General features: G+C 41.3%; 1 protein-coding gene across 3 annotated transcripts in view; it reads left to right on the top strand.

Moving 5' to 3' along the window:
• Positions 1-16,870, top strand: part of NSD3 (nuclear receptor binding SET domain protein 3) — a gene marked incomplete at its 3' end in the record, with an annotated part of 129,422 nt that overhangs the window by 79,430 nt on the left and 33,122 nt on the right. For 2 of the 3 annotated variants that reach the window (XM_081960728.1, XM_081960727.1), the window contains exons 14-16: positions 680-853; positions 11,228-11,377; positions 15,119-15,275. In XM_081960728.1, the coding sequence (XP_081816854.1) occupies positions 680-853; positions 11,228-11,377; positions 15,119-15,275 (481 nt within the window). The remainder of the gene's footprint in view (positions 1-679; positions 854-11,227; positions 11,378-15,118; positions 15,276-16,870) is intronic. The other variant, XM_081960729.1, reaches the window with a different exon arrangement.

The raw sequence follows: 16,870 nt of genomic DNA, 5'->3' as shown, positions 1-16,870 counted from the left end.
CGAACCCGTGCGAACCCCCACCCCCGGAGCTAATATTATTTGAGTACCAATTAGAGATTGCCAATATGATCTCAGCATGACTGGTGCTAAGGGGTTTTTCTTTCTTTCTCATTGTTTATTTTCTCTCTCTTTCTTTAAAAATGATCAAAAACTGGCTTCTTTGCTGGATAGCATTTTCTGGACCTTCTTTGCCATTCAGTGGAATAATCCCAATATATGTACAATGACTTTGCTATCTAAGTCTGCTCACTCTGGAAGCCAGGAGGAATTGCCCCATTCAGAGTGCAAAACTGTCCTTGCTTTGTAAAAAAAAAAAACTTAACACCTTCGATTGGATACAGGAAACTTTTATTGAATATATCAAGCTAAAGCCAGAGCGGTGCACTGACCTAGGGGTGAAGATGCTGGTCTCCCACTCGGAAGGTTGAGAGTTCAATCCTAGGCAGTGTTTCTCTTATCAGGGTGCAAAGAGAAAATATCTGCTGTGAACTCTACGTAGGCGTCAGGAAGGGCATCCAGCCAGTAAAGGCTCAGCTCCATTCATTCACCCCACGACTCCAGGGATGACTGGGCCATAAAAAAATATGGGGGAAAAAAATTAAGCTAAAGCCAAACTTGATTGAGGTTTGGGAAGTGTGTTCTAAACAGACTGTTATCTGGTGCATTTTATATTGAACAGGTCGTATGGTGAGATGTTTGAGATGCCCCATTGCCTATCACTCAGGAGATGGCTGTATTGCTGCAGGAAGCTTGTTTGTGTCATCCCACATCCTCATCTGTAGTAACCATTCCAAAAGAAGCAATCACTCCTCATCAGCTGTAAATGTAGGCTTTTGTTTCGTTTGTGCAAGAGGTGAGCTCTGTTTTTTTTGCCTTCCTTTTGTCGATCTCTTTGATGTTGAGTCTTTGATTTTTTATTTTAAAAAAATGAACTGTTATACTTACCCACCCCCAAATCACACACCCTCACACAGACTTCCGATGTGCAGTCCCATAGACAGACACCGATGTCAGCCCAAGGCTGTTGATCAAGAATTCCTGATGGGCTGTTGGGAAGAACAGCTTCCAATGACCACTGCTGGCTTTTCTCTTAACCCTCCTGTTCTCTCTGCCCCTTTTAAAAACGAGACAAGGAGGGACTTATCTTCTTTTGCTAGTTTGGGGGATGGAAGAGAGGAAATAGGCTGACGACAGTGACTCAAATTCTGAGAAAGTGAATTGACTTCCATAATCATTATTATTATTATTTTTAAAAAGAGCATGAATATCCCATGTAAATTGATGAGTCATCTTGAAGATGGATGGATGTGTGGCTCCTAGATCAGGAAGGAACTCCATAGTTCCCCATAGTTTCAATTAAAATGTTTTATATGAAGCAATTTTCTGCATGACTCTAAAAATTATCAGTTAGAATTATGTCCTCTAATTTCGTTACCTGCCTCACGTTCTAATCCTCCTAATTTGAAGGTATAAGAGTATTTTTTAAGTTAGTAGCTTTAGTGAAGCATAGCTTACCTCCATTACAGAAATTCACCTATGAGTAGCACAGGTATAAAAGATATTTAAGTTGAATTCATTCTCATGTAATGACAATGTGATAGCAAACTTCACATGTATGTTTTGAGAAAACATGGCTGAAGAATAATGATAACTGAGTGATAAAACCTCTAGTTATTTTCAGTTAGAGGGAATGAATTTGGTATTAAAATAAAACAGAAATTACACTCCGTATATTTAATTCAAGACAGACCTATTTATCCCATTGAAATAAAATTGTAGGCAACTACAGGGCTTCGGGGGATTTGCACTTGTTACATTCAATCATCTTCAATAAAAGCAACAGGTACATTAAAAATACTTTGGACCATCATGTGTGCAGCACAGGAAAGATAGTTCAAAGAGAAAATGTATGTGGGGGATAAAAATATATCGGGGCAGGAGGTTGTTACCAGATGCATGAGAAGAAATATAGCAGTTGCAGTTTCAGGCAGAAACCAGTAGACAGAATTCTTGTTGCATTAAATAAATGCCTTGCAGAAGAATGTCTAAAAGGTTAGAGAAAGAAAATTTTAGAGTGCTGAATCTGAATTATCTGAAAGCATCATTTAGAAAGGATAGTCCGTTGATTTTTTTTAATGTCTCAAGTAGAAACATAGAATAGAATAGAATGAAATAGAAATAGAATAGAGTAGAATAGAATAGACCAAGTGTGATTGGGCACACAAGGAATTTGTCTTTGGTGCATATGCTCTCAGTGTACATAACAAGACAAGATACATTCAATAGAATAGAATAGGAATAGAATAGAACAGAAATAGAAATAGAATAGAATAGAATTCTTTATTGGCCAAGTGTGATTGGACACACAAGGAATTTGTCTTTGGTGCATATGATCTCAGTGGAGATAAAAAAAATACATTAGTCAAGAATCATAAGCTACAGCACTTAGTGATAGTCATAAGTTACTAATAAGCAATCAAATCATACTAGGAAACAATAAAAACAATATGTTGTAAAGATACAAGCAACATTGATATAGCCATAAGTAGGAAGAGATAGGTACTAGTAAGGATGAGAAGAAGAATAGTAATACAGTCTTAGTAGATAATTTAACAGTGTTGTGGAAATTAGTTGTTTAGCAGTGTGTATATAGTCGTTAAGAGATGACAGTGACTTGATGGCACATAATCAATCAATTTATATCTCTTTCAAGGCTCTGACATAGGTTTTTAAACCAGTATTATTGTCATTCGAATCTTCACTTACCTAGGTAGAAATCTAGGGATTATGTGCTTTTAGTGCTTCTTATTGTCCAGAGTTTAGATTGCTTCTAGATGCTTTTCCTTCCCACATTAATAATGATTTCAGTTTTATATTTGGAGGATTTTTTTTTAATTTTAGAGATGATAGAAAAATGGGCCAGACCCACTAAGATTAAATTTAGTGAAGAAAATGAATAAACATAAATTAAACCTTTTAAGAAGTTACTACACTAGCTTTAAGTATTCAATAATGTTGGAGTTGCAGTTATTTTACCGTTTGAAACCTTAGTTTCCGTTAGAGTCAGTGAAATTTGGATTCCCCAACATTGTGTATAGAAGTACAACTGAATTATTGCTGTAGCCTTGGCTTGGTAATTATTCTTGAAATCCAGAGAAAGCTACTGTCTTGTTAAAGTGCTTTAGATTATATTTTTAAATTTGGGTTTTTTTCATGCTTAGGCCAGATGGTTCTGATGCTTTCGCTCACGGAGAATGAAAATCCTGAAATCTATTCAAGATTATGCACACCTAGAATAGATTTCTGCAAGCAATACCTTCATTAGCTAAAGCCCAAGACAGTTAGTCCTTGATTTATGACCATTGGTTTAGCAGTCATGGTGGCGCAGTGGTTAGAATGCAATATTGAAGACTAATTCTGCTGACTGCTGATTGCCAGCAATTTGGCAGTTCAATCCTGACCGCTTCAAGGTTGACTCAGCCTTCCATCCTATCGAGGTGGGCAAAAGGAGGAGCCATATTGTTGTGGGCAAGAGGCTGGCTCTGCAAAACCGCTTGGAGAAGCGGCTGTAAAAGCACTATAAAGCCCTATATAAGTCTTCATTGCTAGTGCTAGTGCTATGATCAAATTATACCAGTGCTGGAAAAAGTGACTAACAAAAGTCCTCAAACTTACAACCATCACAGCATTCTTATGGTCACATGATCAAAAGTTAGACATTTGGCAACTGGCAATACCTCTGGGTCACCTGATAGCCCTGTGTGGCCTTCCAACAAGCAAAGTAAGTATAGTGAACTAGGTTTGCTGAATAACCATGGGATTAACCCTGCAGAACAAAGTCATGAAATCAGGCGCAAGTCACTTAGTAACCCCCATTGTTTAACGATGGACGTTCCAATCCAGACTGTGGTCATAAGTCAAGGACTACTTGCACACCCATTTCTGTTTTTTGCTAATGCTATTCTGTAGCAATAATCTTTGCATCAGTGGTGGGTTGCAGGCAGTACGCCCCGGTTCTTACCTGTCCTTTAAAGCCCTTGGCGCTTCCGCGCACATGAACGGCGCATACAACGCCTGTGCGACGCTCCGACCAGCAGTTGGAGCGCCACAGAGGTTTGCGGAAGCGGCGCTGGCAGTTACAACGCATGCGTCCGTGTGGGCGACACAGGGCCCGTTCCACCGTACTGGTTGGAATGGGATCCAGAACCCACCACTCTTTTGCATCCTGGTTCATAATGCTGCCAAGCAACTTATATGATGATGAGGAACTCGTCACCCTGCATGGAGAGATTCCTGCATGTCCATTGGCCTTTGATGTGGAGACAGCAAGCTAGCAACCTTCCCCCCCCCATGCCAACCGCCAACCCCCAAAACAATCTGTCTTGAGGGTAAAGTTTTGTTCTCCGAGGTTGTGGGTTGGTTTCCAAATGTTCTGTTACCAGGCTAAGTAACATCTTCAGCAGATGTCAGGGTCAGTGTTCTGTTTATTTTCTGATCCAGCTCCCCAAACACAACAAACCTTCTGACATGAACTTAAAAGATTCCTTTATTAGGAGCGCCAGCAGCCCCGGCAAAAAGTTTCTCTCTCAACGCAGGCTAACAAGTCTGTCTGGCAGGAAGATGAATAGTTGTCTGCCACATCTATTCATCTCTGCCCCCTGCCTTTTATCCCCAGAGCTAGGGTGGGGCTTTGCTAGCAGCGGTGGCTCTTCTGTCCCAAGGACCGGCTCATAGATTTCCACTGCTTGCCTCTCCTCTGCCTTCTGCTCATCCCCACGTCAGGCACTAGACCCAGCTGTTCCTCCTCTTCCTCATTAGCCACCTCCACACCAGGGGCTGTTGACTCTCCATCTGAGGGCTGAGGGACGACTCACGCTCCACCTCTCTCTCCCCCTCTCTCTCCCTCCCCCTCTCTCCGCTCCCTGCCTTTTATCTCCAGAGCTAGAGTGGGGCTTCGCTATCAGCAGTGGCTCTTCGGTCTGAAGGACTGGCCCATGGATTTCCATTGCTCTCCTCTCCTCTGCCTTCTGTGCATCTGCGCATCAGGCACTGGACCCAGCTGTTCCTCCTCTTCCTCATCAGCCACCTCCACACCTGGGGGCTGTTGACTCTCCATCTGAGGGCTGAGGGACAACCCAGTCTCCACCTCTCTCTCTCTCTCCCTCCCTCCCTTATAAGAATAGGAAGCCCTTATAAACAGAACACTGACCCCGACATTCCTTAAACTCTGCTGAAGATGTTACCTAGCCTGGTAATGAAACATTGGGAAAACAACCCACAAGCTCGGAAAATGAACCTTCATCCTCATCCTATACCTGAGCTACAGATATTTGCCACTATTGCATAAGCTGTCTTCCCGTGCATGGAACCTTTGCTGTACAGAAGCCTTTCTGGCCATTTGTCCTTCTGTGGATAGTTTCATAAAACAATCCACACTAAAATATTACGCTCCTTTTTATTTAAAACTAGTTGATAACCAGGTGTTGCCCAAGTATTTATTTATAGGGGGGAAATGTCCGGACCGAACATAATTTGTAATGTTGGATTTTCCCCCCTTGCCAGAGGTAGCCCCCTTGTGGAGTACTGTGAAGCTGTTATCATGGCAAATCCACTGCGCTGCACAGTAGAAGCCAGTACGGCACAACAGGCTGTATTTTAACAGAATACACACACACCTGAGGGATATTAGGGGGTGTCTTACCCCCCACAGTATTTGTTTCCAGAAAGTAAGTCATCTGTGTACCAAGTTTGGTTGAAATTGCTCTAAGCATTCCAAAGTTATGCTGGAACATACACACACAAACAGATATATATATATCTGTATATGTATATATATCTGTATGTATTTGTGTTACAACCCCTGGTATGCCTAAATATGGGAGGAAGCTCACTACTCCCTCTTTCTGTCCTTCGGCTCATTACAGAAGACCATGCAGGCAGAAAACCATATTTTTTATTTTTAATGTTGCCTTTTTATATTTGTGTTGTATTGTGTTGTATTTGTACTGATAAATAAATAAAGGGAGACTAGTATAGATCTATTTCGAGCTAATTAGCTCTCATCAGCTAGCCATACCCTTACCAGGTTCAAATCACAGTAAGGGTATGGCTAGCTGATGAGAGCTAATTAGCTCAAAATAGATCTATACTAGTCTCCCTTTATTTATTTATCAGTACAAATGCAACATATATATATGTTGCAAAGACAATCTCAATCTTACACGGGAAAAGACCCGAATATAACAAAACCAGCATACCTACACCCGTGAAAATCTAAGATATATATAATATATAAGTATTGTGTCACAAACCCTAGCTCACCCTAGGAGCCATCCAGGCAGAAAGCCATTTTTTAAATGTTGCGTTGTTATATTTGTATTGCATTTTTGCTGATAAATAAATAATTTATTTATTTATCAGCACAAATGCAATATACATACATACATACATACATACATACATACATACATACATACATATATATATATATATATATATATATATATATATATATATATATATATATATATTCCCAGTAAGGGTATGGCTAGCTGATGAGAGCTAAATAGCTTGAAATAGATCTATACTAGTCTCCCTTTATTTATTTATCAGCACAAATACAACATATATATATAAGGGGGAGTAGTGAGCTCCCTCCCATATTTGGGCATACCAGGGGTTGTAACACACACACACACACACACACACACACACACACACATACATACATACATACATAAATAGCCCCAAGTTTTTAAAATTAGTTTTGCTGCTATACTGTTGTCAGAAAGATGAAGCTCGTCGATTTCCACCTGCTGTCTGAAAACATTTTGCAGGTGTCATGATGCTCACCAGCTACTTTTGAAAAGTTGCTTTTGTTTTGGAATGGAAAAGTATTAATCTGCTCAGCAGCAGGAAGTCTGGTTGCTATGGCAACATGGAATATCAGCATGGTCCTTCAAAGTGGAGATCATGACATGCTCAGGGTCTTGCCCACCCTGCAAACACAAAGAACCCGTCATTGGCTTCTTACATTGCACAGTGGTTTTTTTTTTTTCTTTTTCTTTTCAGAGAAGCATTTTGTCCAGCATTTTGTTTAAGATTATTCTGTAAAAATGCACGCGAGGGAAAGTATATTAGTGGTGCCTATCATTTCTTTGGTTCTGAACCTTAAAAGTATTTTCCAAATTGTTTAAAAATATTAAAATAAGGCATCTTAAAAAAACACATGGAGAAAGAGGAAGACAAATTAAAATGGGATTTTTTCAAAAAAAAAAGGTTGAAAGAATGGTATTATGCACTGCATAGCCTTGATATAAGGTGTTACAGTGGAAATGGTATTTTCTGGTAATTTGATCTCACCAATGTAGTTCTGCATTTTTTGAGGACCAGTATTACTTTCTTATAGGGACACAGTGGCTCAGTGGCTAAGACACTGAGCTTGTCCGTCAGAAAGGTCGGCAGTTCGGCGGTTTGAATGCCTAGCACAGCGGAATGGAGTGAGCTCCCGTTACTTGTCCCAGCTTCTGCCACCCTAGCAGTTTGAAAGCACGTAAAAATGCAAGTAGAAAAATAGGGACCACCTTTGGTGGGAAGGGAACAGCGCTCCGTGCGCCTTCGGTGTTTAGTCATGCCGGCCACAGAGACATCTTCGGACAGCGCTGGCTCTTCAGCTTTGAAACGGAGAGGAGCACCGCCCCCTAGAGTCGGGAATGACTAGCACACATGTGTGGGGGAACCTTTACCTTATTACTCTTTTAGAAAAAGAAAACAACTTTTTAAAATACTAGATGCAGCCCATGCCATGCCAGAAGTGCACATAATTTCACTCAGCATGGATTGTATCTAAATTAATAATTTAAAAAGTTGTTTTCTTTTGAAATAAAATATAAAATTGTATTCAAAAAAATCTGGTTTGGGTTTTGTTTTATTTTGTTAGGTATTCTGACAACCTAACACTAAACCTCCAAAGGCCACCCAAAGCAGGATATAGAGATTTTTTTGCTCTGGACAACCTGCTTGGGTCACTGATGAAATTTCCTCATGGACAGTGGTGGGAGTCAGCCGGTTCGGACTGGTTTGGGCGAACCGGGTGCTAATTTTACATCTGGTTCACCAAACCAGTAGTTTCAAGGACTGGCTGGCCCACCCCACCCCTCCCAGGAGTCTCCACACAACCTCTTTTGGATGCCAGGTAAGTGCAGGGCGGAGGCTCTAGATGGGTGAAAAACATGCCTCCCGTGTCCAGAGCCCAGGGGAGGCTGTTATTGCCCTCCCGGAGGCTCAAGGAAAGCCTCAGGAGCCTGGGGAGGGTGAAAATACCCCCTCCACCTGCTGTGGTGCAGAAAGCTGAGTAGGCCACACCCACCATGGCCACACCCACCCCGCAACTGGGCAGAGAACCGGTTGCTGAAATTTTTGAATCCCACCCCTGCTCATGGAGCGAGGTGTTCCACAAACTGCTTGTGGACTTGGGGAGTCTACATTCACACATAGATAGCTTTAAAAAAAGCCAAGTCTAAAGATCACACACTTCAGATATATTTAAATGTAAGTTCCTTTAAAATTCAACCACCATATATGACTTTTGAAGTCAGCAGCCAAGAATTTCCCCCTGCAAAAGTCAATAACTATCTTGGAAAGCTTTCTGGACAAAGGATTGCAGCATTACAGTGGTGGACAAATGAACGAGGAAGGCTTCGACTGATGGAAGCAAGATTGGAGTGATAACTCTGTGTACTAATGATCTCTTCCCCTTTCCTCCATGTTGTGCTCTTTTCTCATTCACATACATGCATGCCCATAAACACCTTTCCCGACCCACAGTCATATATACTCTCCCTCTCCCTTTCTTAATGCACAGACACAAACAGAGCTTGTACGAATGAGCTAGCAATCACCAGGTGGATTCTTTTGAGTCGATGGGACTGCATGGTTTGTATCTGCCTTTCCTATCCTGCCACCCTCTGGATAAATGGGGATATTTCTTTTTTTCCAAATTTCTCATTTAGGTTGGCTAATTGGGACGATAAAATCCCAGCTCGTTTGGAAGACATCGAGCTGAAGAAGGCCGATACTTACTATGTTTATGAAAAAGCAGCAGGGAAGAAATGTTCTAAATGTACTAGATTTGATTTTAACTCTTCTATGGCCAATTAATTTTGTTTCCTATCTATAATTCCTCCAAAAGTTTGACTTTGCTCCAAAATAGTGTAGATTAGATTTAGAATTCTCATTTCCACTCTGCAATTATAAAGCGGAATGCAGGTTTTTTTTATATATATATATAAAGGAATTCGATTTTACATTTCAAACCATAGAGGACTAGGGGGAAAGGATTACGTTAGCGGTGGTTGGCAGATATTGTTAGAAGAATATGCTGAAGGTTGTGCCAAAGGTTCTTTTTTCAAGAGGCAACTGGACTTTCTGGTTTTTCAAAGACAACTGTGACCTGGATGATCGAGAATCTCCATAGACAGGCTGAAGGTTGTATCAGCATTACTGCCCAATCAGTTCTTCTGTTCAGAATTTTGGATTTTTGGGAACTTAGTATTTCAGCAAGTAGATTGTTGGTTTTGAAGAAATGCAAGAAAGGGCTCTCAGGCATCATGATTCTCTGCTGGGCCAGGCATCTGGACCTTTTTATTTAATTATATTTTGAATTTTAAGGAAGGAAGGAAGTTAAAGAAGGAAAGAAGGAAGAGAAAGAGAGAAAAAAAGAAAGTTTTGGAGAAACAGGGAATTAAGATAACTCAGACTGTTGACCGTAAGTTATTGTTAGGTGTGAAAAGATGTGTTAGAACAGGGGTGTCCAAACTTGGCAACTTTAAGACTTGTGGACTTCAATTCCCAGAATTCCCCGGCCAGCTCTGCTGGCTGGGGAATTCTGGGAACTGAAGTCCACAAGTCTTAAAGTTGCCAAGTTTGGACACCCCTATGTTAGAACAAAAGACAAATCCCTTCTGTATAACCCCTGTGTTAGAACAAAAGACAAATCCCTTCTGGCCTTCCCTAACGGTCCCCAGAAATTAATACAAAATTGATTGCAAGAAAACCTGGGACATTCTAGTATTAATTTAATGGAGAGAATTCTTAACCTGATGACAGTCTAAGGTAAGATGGCTTTTGGATGCCACATGGGAAGAAAATTTCCGATTTCATTTCTACTGTATTTATCAGATCTTGTTATCCCCCTGATGTTACAACCAGCCAATCCTGCACTATCGCCCTTTCCAATATGTTAAAAATAAACCTTGCAAGAAAATCCATGAATCTTACCAAACTGATATTTCTCCAAAGTAAATAATACATGGTTATGTCAGTGATTCATACAACAAAAGGGATAAATGAGCTGCAGGTAATAAGATCCACTGGCAAACCTTGCCTAAGTAATGTTTTAACATTTTTATAGCTCAGCCAACAGCCAGCATGTGATTTTTTTTAAAGTTTCTAGTCCCTAGTGTGGATCTTAACTACCAGTTTCACAGTTAGCTAACTTTAATATTTGGGGCGAGGGGAGGGGGGAAACAAAAGTAGAGATAGCCTCATAGGTGCTTTTCTTTAATTGAAAATTTAAAAAAGCACAGGTAAAATTCAATTTCAGACCTAGTACAGGTAGTCCTCAATTTACAACGGGTCGCTTAGTGACCAAAGATACAACGGCACTGAAAAAAATGACTTAGGACCATTTTTCACACAACGGTTGCAGCATCCCCATGTTCACGGGATTTACATTTCGATGGTTGACCGTGGATTCACATTTATGACGGTTGCAGTGTCCCCGGGGGGGTCATGTGATTCCCCTTCTGCGACTTTCTGACCAGCAAAGATCCACTTAACAACCCTGTGGCTAATTTAACAACTGCAGTGATTCGCCCAAGTCTAAAATGGGGCAAGACTCACTTAACGTATTTCTCACTTAACAACATCAATGGTTGTAAGTTGAGGACTCCTGTACTTAACTTTCGCTCTTTTGTACTCGGGCATGGACGCTACCTCCTTCAGTGTGACGACCTCTTAGAGATAGAAAAAAAATATTTTTTTTTCTTTCACCTTTTCTTTTCCTCCATCACATCACCTTTTTCTTTTCCTTAACTTATAAAAAGCACCAAGTGAAAATAATGCATAATAGGTTATCCATTTGGTTTATTTTATTTCGTTTTTCCCTCCTTACGGAATCATGGGTAGTTTCATTGCAACTCATTTTATTTCTGTTTGTTTTGTATAGGGCTGGTAGTGCAGGATCATTCAGAGCCCCTGTTCAGTTCATATGCCAATAAATCTCACTATCTGCTGAATGAATCAAATCGTGCTGAGTTGATGAAATTACCTATGATTCCTCCTTCTTCGTCAGCTTCCAAAAAGAAATGTGAGAAAGGTAACCAAAATAGCTTCTCTCTCTCTCTCTTTCTCTCTCTCTCTCTCTTTCTCTCTCTCTCGTGCTTTTAATTTTCTTTTCGTTTGCTTTATTTTTATTTTTTCCTTTTAAACTAAAACCAAAGCTTTGTTTGCTCATCTGGCACTTCCTCGTTGCACTTTGTAAACCTCACTCATTGCTTATTTTGAACGTGTATTCATGTTGGCCGAAATCTTCTAAAGGGGCTTAAAATAATTACCGAATTCCACTCAAGCATAACTTGTGCATGATTAACCAATGCAGCCAGACTTTCCTAAATCCGGAGGCAAAACTGTAGAACCTGGAGGGATGCTATAAGGGTCTATTCTGTTGTTTAGATCAATCATGTCTATTAACCACACTAAAGGAGCTATTGTCCATTTGGGTCTGATTCAGATTCTTTTACAGCTTAAGAGTAGACTGCCTGGAACTTCCAGATGTGTGAGCCGGTGACCCCAGACTAATTGCCCAGCCTTGGCATGCCAGTTTATAGCTAGCTGTTGACTGAATAGCTTTCTCATTTATCGGTGGGCTTTCATTGCAGAAGGAAGATTGACCTTAGGTCCCGCAGTATGTAACATATTCTGCCTCTTCTAGGCATAAAAGCAGGGGTGAAATGCTCTGAAGTCTGCTACCGGTTTGCTTCATGCGCTTATGCACGCTGTTCACCCGAACCAGTAGTAAAAAAATGTTACCCATTCGGGCAAACCGGTAGTTACAAAGATCAGCTGTGCAATGATCAGCTGTGCGGCACGATTTCTAATCGCATGGCACAGCTGATTGTTGCACAGCTGATCGTTGGAGCTACCAGTTCTCCCAAACCGGTAGCATTTTTTACTACCAGTTTGGGCGAACCTGTCCGAACCGGTAGCATTTCACCCCTGCATAAAAGGCCTTTAAACGCATTATTGTAGGGGTCTCTCAACTTGGTCACTTTAAGACTTCTTGGTGGCTGGAGAATTCTGGGAGGTGATATCCACAAGTCTTAAAGTTTGGCCATGTTTGGAGACCCCAGCTTTACTGTAATTTAAGTAGCTGGATTGCTTTTGGCTGGTAGTTACAGCCTCCTACATTTTCATCTAATGGAATAACATAGCCATAAACTATTTCCCCTCTTCCATCACTCCCTGGAAGTGTACTTCCTACAGGGGTATTCCTAAACTGCTTATTTATGTGGCTTATTTTTGTTTCTGTGCCCCTCAGCTGCTGAAGGCTCTGAGCATCTTAGAACAGACAGAATAATATAGAGTTAAAGTCAATGAGAACAAACCAGCAAAATAATCACAATTACATAGAGTTGAGTAGCTGCACCATCAGACAGGAATAGAATAACTCCTGAAGAGTCGTGTTTTTATTTGCAATTCTTTGGGAGCCTTTAGGTAATGCTTCCAATATCGAGCAATAGCTACTAATGGGAAGAAGGCTTAAATTAATGGGGTCCCATGGCATCATTGGCTAATATTATAGAATCGTGTGTATGAGGGATTGACTGTTGTGTATTGCAAGTTTTCATATTACCATATTTTTCGGAGTATAAGACACACTTTCCCCCCCCCCCAAAGAAGGTGAAGATTTGGGTGCATCTTATACATTGAAAGTAGCCCCGCCCACCCACCAGCCCCACCCTTTGGCCATTTTAGGCCACAGTGTGTTGAATTTAGACCTGTTCCAGGTTGCAGGGATTGCCACAGACCATCGCCACCTCCATGCCTGGAACAGCTGATTGGGGCTGTTCCGGGAGGCCTACCCACCCGCCAATCAGCTGCTCGTGCTGAATCAGGCTGCAATAATGTGCTGAAGCTGACCTGGCTCTTTGCTATTTGCTGCAAGGATGCCAGCCAGATGAATCCCGATGGATGCTGGTAGGCAGAGGCAAAAAAAATTTTTTTCTTGTTTTCCTACCCAAAAACTAAGGTGCGGCTTATACTCTGGAGCGTCTTCTACTCTGAAAAATACGGTAATCTGTAGCGATTCACAATTGGGAAGGGGATGCCCAATATTTCAGGGTCCACCCAAAGTAACAAGCTACCTGCTTCTGGCCAGAAATCACAACAGGATATAGCGTAGTTTTGGAACTGTTTGGACAAGTTCTATGTATGTAAAACCTATGGATAGTGGGAGTGTGTGCTTCTTGCATCCATTTGACATATTTGTCTTCCCTTCTACTTCATGCATGTAGATAGTATGCATAAAATGACATCCCCTGTGAAAATGGGTAGTGGCCCTGCTCCTGCAGCTCCCTATTGACAGCCTACATTGGGAGCCTTGTCCCAAACGAAGGATTTTTCGGTCTGCCAAGTTTGGGAACATTTTATTGACTCTTGAATGTTTTATAAAGCATGTGACTCACCATGCTGGCATATTTTGAAGAATGTCTCTCTCTCTCTCTCTCTCTCAGCAAGAGGCAAGAGACGATCAATTATTTTGAGCCCTCTTTCATAGGTGCAGAAAATCTTACTAATGCATTGTCAAAGCCCCCAAGTTTCCTTGCTTAGCATTGGAAAAAAAATCTGTGTGGTTTTATTTGTTTTGCTTGATTTTCATATCTTTTGGCATTCTGCTGTTTGGGTATCGTTTGGATGACCGGGGCTGTATTTCCTCTGAAATAACTTGCACACTTTTAAAATTGATTTTGGGATTTTTTTTGGAATGACCCTGGCAACCCGGACATTTGGACTCCGCTGCATTTCATGGCAGAGGAAATATAGCAACGATGTTGTTGTTTTAAGCAACCTATAAAGCTTTGTAACAATCAGTGCAAATTACAGATTTTGAAGTCTATAGGTGGACAAAATTTTCTGACCAATTTGTAGAAAATAATCTACATTTCTCTGATATGTTAAAAAAAAAAATTAAATGCTGCCTTCTAAATTATTGCGAGGATTCCCTTCAAGTCTAAATCCTCTACCTTTTTAGATTTAATGACGTTAAAGACTGAAATAAAATCAATAGATAGCCTAAGAAACTATTTCTTAGTTTTCAGCCTTTTAACAAGTGAAATTCTCTTCTTGCTTCAAAAGTTATTTGAACTTAGCACAGAAGTAAAATACCTAAAATACTTAAATGTACCAATGGATGCAGATGCACCAGTATTGTATATGCCAGGAAAGAAATACATAACTTCATAGTTTAAAAGATTGGTGATGCTTTTATCAGCTGAGACTATATATATATATAATATTATAATGCTTCATTTTGAAGGAACAAAAGAATGATTTGGAATTCTAAAATTTTTGGATTTGTTTTGCTAATACGCTATTTAAAAAAAACAGAACAATATTGATCAACCTATAGGCTGATTTTACATGCACTAACTGATTGCTAAGGGATCAGGTCATGACAATGCAGATTTAAAACAAAATGTACGTCTGGACTGTTGGGGATAGTTAACTCCCTGAACAGTTTGTCATATTTAAAATACCAGCGTTTGGAAAAGACACCCTCGTCTAACCGTATCACCCAAACCGACAAAACAGAATCAGATCTATCCATTTAGGTTCTCCATCTAGCAAGTTGGTCTGATTGATTTTAATATCAACAACACAAGTGCTTTAAATCCTGGCATTGTAATTCTGACCTGATCCTTTCCTATTTTACCATTCATATTGGATGACATGGCAAACTCCAATGCCTAATGCATTTTTTTAAAAGAAAAAAAAATCAGAGGTTTGTGCACCACTTGTTTCCTTTAACTATAAAGTGAGCTCTGTTGTTGCCTTAAAGGTGGGAAGCTGTTGTGCTGTGAATCTTGTCCCGCGTCCTTCCACCCGGAATGTCTTAACATAGAGATGCCAGGCGGCTCCTGGAACTGCAACGATTGCAAATCTGGCAAGAAGTTGCGATACAAGCAGATTGTTTGGGTCAAGCTTGGAAATTACAGGTACCTTAAAGCCAATGAACAATAATTTTTTTCATCGTCATACCAGTAGTGCTGTTCAAAGTTTTATTACTGGTGCTGTGGATGTGGCGTGGTGGGTGTGGTGTGGCTTGGTGGGCGTGGCAGGGGAAGGATACTGTAAAATCTCCATTTCCTGTTGTGGTGGCCAGCGGAGCTGGCAGCAGAGTGGGACAGTGAGGAGGTTGGGGAGGAGCATGGGATAGGAGTCTGGGGAAGGCTCAGACAAGGGCTCTGCATCGGAGGCAGAGAGGGAGGGCAGGGCTATCTGTGAGTTATGTGCTGCCTCTGGAGCCCGAGACAGAGGAACAAGGGGAGCCTGTTCCCAGTGCGCACATGCGCAGAGCTGCCAGAACAGTTAAGACAAAAGGGATGACTCGAGAGTAAGGCTTGCAGATGATTGGCCCCTCCCATAAGACATAAAGGAGGAGGAAAGGCACATGAGCCTTTGCAGGAAGCAACTTTGTTCGTTCTGGTCGGTTTAAATTCTGAAGCTCTGTTTTGACTCTGCGCTCCGTATGGCCTTGCAAAGCTAATTGGCAATTAGGTCTTTGGCAGCGTTTCAAGGGAGATAAAGATGGGTGCTTATCAGCCTTATCCCGAAGGACTGTGGCAGGCTTCTGTCGGACTCTTTACAAACTATTTGGGACTCATTACGGGCTGTGAATGAACATAATTCACAGCCTTTGAAATAAAAAGAGGGTTTTTGGGACTAAGCGTGTGCTTTTTACTGTCTCAGGAAGCCTAGGTCAGAACATTGCCTCCCATTGAGCTGGGACTCGGGAGGCAGACAATAGATAGAGGCGGGGCCAGTCAGAGCTGGTATTTACCGGTTCTTCAAACTACTCAAAATTTCCGCTACTGGTTCTCCAGAACTGGTCAGAACCTGTGAATACCACCTGTGCATCATAGCAGTGTTAGAAAGTATAGTGACCCCAGATCCTTGATTTCAGAGACCTTTGCCTTTAGACTTATTTCTTTATTTTTCAGAGGCTCACTTCTGATCTTAATTTTGATCATTTAACTTTTACCACATAAATGGCACCACGGACAATACAGCCTTTGAGGTTGACGTAATAAAAAGGCGTCTTGAGGGTCGGTTTGCTTCTTTTAACTGATTAGTGAAGTTGAGCAATACTCTTTTGTTCGCTTATTTGAGGTCCAATCATTTGAATGAGGATGTCAGTGGAGCTAACTTGACACAGAGTTTCATATATTCAAACTGATAACTGATGGGGGAATAGTGGCGTAAGACTGTATTCATCATGATTTCACAAGCCCCATAATTGCTTGCAGGGTGGAGTCTGGGCAACTGAATGCAGCGGAGTGTATAGTGGCCAGATGCCATTCCTGTCGTCAATGCGGAGCTTTGCTCAGCAGATATATTCTCATTGTGCCCAGCAGTGACGTGCGGTGAGGTTTATGGCTGGTGAGGCTGGTGACGTAATCAGGAAGGCGGGGAATGGGACCACACGTGATCCCATTCCCCGTCTTCCTGAGCGTGCTCCGCCGGCTCGAAGCAGAGGCAGGAAGGTTCTCGTCGTTCCCCAGTCGCTTTCGTGGCTTTGTCATCCGGGAGC

Source organism: Natrix helvetica (assembly GCF_964273705.1).
Source record: "Natrix helvetica genome assembly, chromosome: 8".
NCBI lineage: Eukaryota > Metazoa > Chordata > Lepidosauria > Squamata > Natricidae > Natrix > Natrix helvetica.
Note: the sequence above shows the minus strand (reverse complement) of the source record. Positions and strands in the feature narration are given on the sequence as shown.